Source organism: Bison bison, unplaced genomic scaffold (genome assembly GCF_000754665.1).
Source record: "Bison bison bison isolate TAMUID 2011002044 unplaced genomic scaffold, Bison_UMD1.0 scf7180017864235, whole genome shotgun sequence".
NCBI lineage: Eukaryota > Metazoa > Chordata > Mammalia > Artiodactyla > Bovidae > Bison > Bison bison.
Genome location: NW_011494807.1, coordinates 8312960 through 8316910, shown reverse-complemented (window position 1 = coordinate 8316910; position 3951 = coordinate 8312960). Strand labels below are relative to the sequence as shown.

General features: G+C 33.7%; 1 protein-coding gene across 1 annotated transcript in view; it reads right to left on the bottom strand.

Annotated features, from left to right (window-relative positions):
- SLC12A2 (solute carrier family 12 (sodium/potassium/chloride transporter), member 2) overlaps positions 1 to 3951 on the bottom strand; it is a 113423-nt gene that overhangs the window by 16715 nt on the left and 92757 nt on the right. The window contains exon 22 of the mRNA XM_010846348.1: positions 2736 to 2842. Coding sequence (XP_010844650.1) covers positions 2736 to 2842 — 107 coding nt within the window. The remainder of the gene's footprint in view (positions 1 to 2735; positions 2843 to 3951) is intronic.

Here is a 3951-nt window from a genome sequence, read left to right as displayed (position 1 = left end):
TTTTTACAAAACTGGTTTAAAAAGTGGTCCTAAGATTATATATGCATTTGCAGACATGTATTGATATGCCCTTTTAATTATTTTAAAAACAAAAACAGGAGTCTCTTATATATAGGTAAAATACATTAAAACCTCGAAGACAACTCTAAAACCAGACTTAAATTCTGAAAACTTTGTTAACATCATAAATCATGTAGACCTAAGCTGTTAAAGGCACTTAAAAAACTTATTGTTCCCTGGAGTGAAAGTGAAAGTCACTCAGTCGTGTCTGACTCTTTGTGACCCCATGGACTATACAGTCCATGGAATTCTCCAGGCCAGAATACTGGAGTGGGTAGTCTATCCATTCTCCAGGGCATCTTCCCAACCCAGGAATAGAACCGGGGTCTCCTGCATTGCAGGTGGATTCTTTACCAACTGAACTATGAGGGAAGCCCAATGGCAGCAGGCTTTTCTCTAGTTATTATCTTTACTTACACAAGTAATCAATGTTTATAATATGCATATAAAAATGATATGGTAGCTAGACATAACAAAAAGAAAACTAATAAAATGATCAAATTTTTGCTCCTATTGATAAATATGTCATTGTAAAAGGTCTCTTATCATTGTTGTTTTAAATCACAGGGAGACAACCTCATTTCTCCTTGGTTGAATTTTAAACATGGTCAAAAGAGATTCACTGGAGAAAAAATGAATAGACATTCTCAGCTCTACTGTCAGAAGTCTAATTAACTCTTAGAAAAGAAATAACTACAAGTATTTTTTTAAATAGTTAATAAAGTAACTGAACCAAAATCAATTTCCTTTAAGAAAATTCAGAGAATATAGCTCTAAGCTAAATATTTTTGCTATAACATATAGAAATTCCTATAATCTATATAATTTCTTTAAGCTATAGAAATTGATTTGCAGTTTTAGACCCTCCATACTGTTAATACATATACAGTAAATAAAGTATACCTCAACTGTTCCAGGTATTTCAAATCACAGCCAAAACATAAGTGTCACAAGATAAAAGAGTAAGACATATCACTGCTTTCAAACAGCCACCAACTCTTATAGTTTAAGAAACCAGAGAGCAATATTTGACCTATTTAAAACTGCTGCCTGACACATAATACCAGACTTTCAGAGCAAACATTCACTTCAGTTCCTGCAAGATCAGTGTCAGATAAGACTCCCTTCTTTCAGGGCTCCCATTATTACAGACACAGCAAAAAACGAATAATTATTTGCAAAAATGTCCCTTTTTCTCTCTTCTAGGATAACTATTCCATCTCACTGCTCTTATATGTGCAAAGGAAAAAAGCATACTCCCTGGCTCAAGGCCCACATGATGGATTCTTTCTTTCATACTGTCCTTCTTTCCCTGATCCCCATGTATACAAAGTACAGACCACAGAATAAGAAAGGGAGAATGAAATGCTGTTTATAAACAAGTAACAAGCCCGAAGAACAGTCACAACCTCTGACAAACCAGCAGAGCTTGAGTTTTACTAAAACCACTTAACAATTCCTTGGGAAATCTTATGTATGGCATATTTTACTAATCAATACAAGGAGATTTATAAAAATAAAGTATAAGACCTGGGTACTTCCACAAAAATGTTTCAAGGCAGCTACAAAAACAAAAATATTATATGTGACACAGGCAAATAATTATATGGTTCTATCAATAGACACAATAGGAGCTCTGGGAAGGGAAGCAGCTCCAGTTAGTTAAGGATAAACAGACAAAAATTCACAGAGAAATAGGATGTGAATCTGGTCTTAAGAGTTATTTTACTAGATATAAATTTTTCTTTAAAATGAAAATTTTTATTAAGAAATTACTTTATAAAGAGTGAACTGTTCTATTTCATCAGCAGCTATGACAAGAAGAAGCTACTCTTCAATCAACTATGATGTAGGGAGAGGGAATCCTTATGCTCATGTGGACGAGACAAAGAGATTTGCTAAATAAATACCAGGAATACTATTATAGAAAAAGAAAGTACTTTTCAAGCTTAAAAACAAAATCTAACAAAATAAAAAGAAATTTTATTTTTTATTAAAAAATTCAGTTCCAAAACATATTTGTAATATATTAAAATACATATGCAAAAATTAATAACAACATGGATATAGTAATATCAGAAAGACAAAGTAACAAAAGGATAAGAACTCATTAGACAACCTGTATGCTATGCTATGCTAAGTCACTTCAGTCGTGTCCGACTCCGTGTGACCCCATAGACGGCAGCCCACCAGGCTTCCCCGTCCCTGGGATTCTCCAGGCAAGAACACTGGAGTGAGTTGCCATTTCCTTCTCCAATGCATGAAAGTGAAAAGAGAAAGTGAAGTCGCTCAGTTGTGTCCGACTCTTAGCGACCCCATGGACTGCAGCCGACTAGGCTCCTCCGTCCATGGGATTTTCCCAGCAAGAGTACTGGAGTGGGGTGCCATTGCCTTCTCTGAGACAACCTGTAAACTGATGTAAATCAAAACTAAGCTATCTTATAAACTTCATTGACAATACCACTGAAAAGTGAATAGTAAACTCAAAGGTGCGGAAAAGCAAACATATTAAGTGCATTTTAAAAAGGAAATGGAAATAATTTCCAAGTGATTATTTTCATTCTTATCCTTTTACTAGAAAAGACTATGTAAGAACGGACTTCAAAAACCAGTGCAAGCTTTCAAAATCAGTACTTTCTCAATCAACTAAATTACTGAATTAAAAGGATACTTACTGAAATAAGTTTATATACATATCTACATCCCTCATATCTGCTTGCAACCAGTCTTTCTTAAATCCAAGGACAAGTGTGTTTGGTTTCATACGCCCAAGACCAGCAGCCTAAAACACAGAAAAAAATACAACTTTAAAGATACACTATTCACAAAATGGTTTTTAAATGACAATATCCTAATGGACAGACTCTAAACATTTCAAAATTGTGCACTCTTATCAGTAAAAATTCTTGAGCAATACGTGCATACTTATAATAAATTACATATACTATATAAATCATATTACTTATGATTAAACATATAAAAATAGAAGATAAAATTAAACAGATGAAAAGTTCTAAATTTTTGTACTTTCATGACTTATCAAAATTTTTGATTTTAGTAAGAGAAAGATGATGGAATATACTTAACCCTTCATAAAAATCATAACAATACAGTGATACTCTCAATTATATATATTTTGATAACAGCCATTAAAACCTGATCAGAAGTCCAATTGAAGACATGCATTGCTGGCTACAGTTTAGAATTCCATCAACTGTTCTCGCAACTTCGTGCAGAGTTGCAATTCAATGTGCTTAACAAATATGCCCCCAAATCCAATTAATTTCTTCTTTTATAATATTTTTAAAACACACTGAAAATCCTATTCTCAAGGCTGAGTACACATAAAAGATAAAGTAGTTTGCCATTTTAGCCATTTTAAAATGCACAATTCAATGGCATTAATCACATTCACAGTGTTGTACAACCAACCCCACTATTTATTTCCAAAAAACTTTCCCATCACCCTAAACAGAAATTCTCTAAACACTAATTCTTTCCTCCCTCCAGGCCCTGGCTTATTTCATTTAGCATATGGTCTTCTAGGTTCATCCACGTTACAGCATCTATTAGAACTACTCTCCTTTTTACGGCTGAATAATATTCCATTCTATGTATTTACAGTATTTTGTTTATCCATTCATCTGCTGATACATAATTAGGTTGTTTCTACCTTTTGGCTACTGTAATGCTGAAACAAACCCTGGCCTAAAAACATCTCTTTGACTCCCGGCTTTTAATTTCTTTGGGTATATGACTAAGAGTAATAAATTATTGGATATACAGTAATTCCTTGTTTAAACATTTGAGTAACCACCAAACTGTTTCCCACAGCAGCTGTATCATTTCACACTCTCACCAGCAATGCAAACACTCCAGTTTCCCTACATC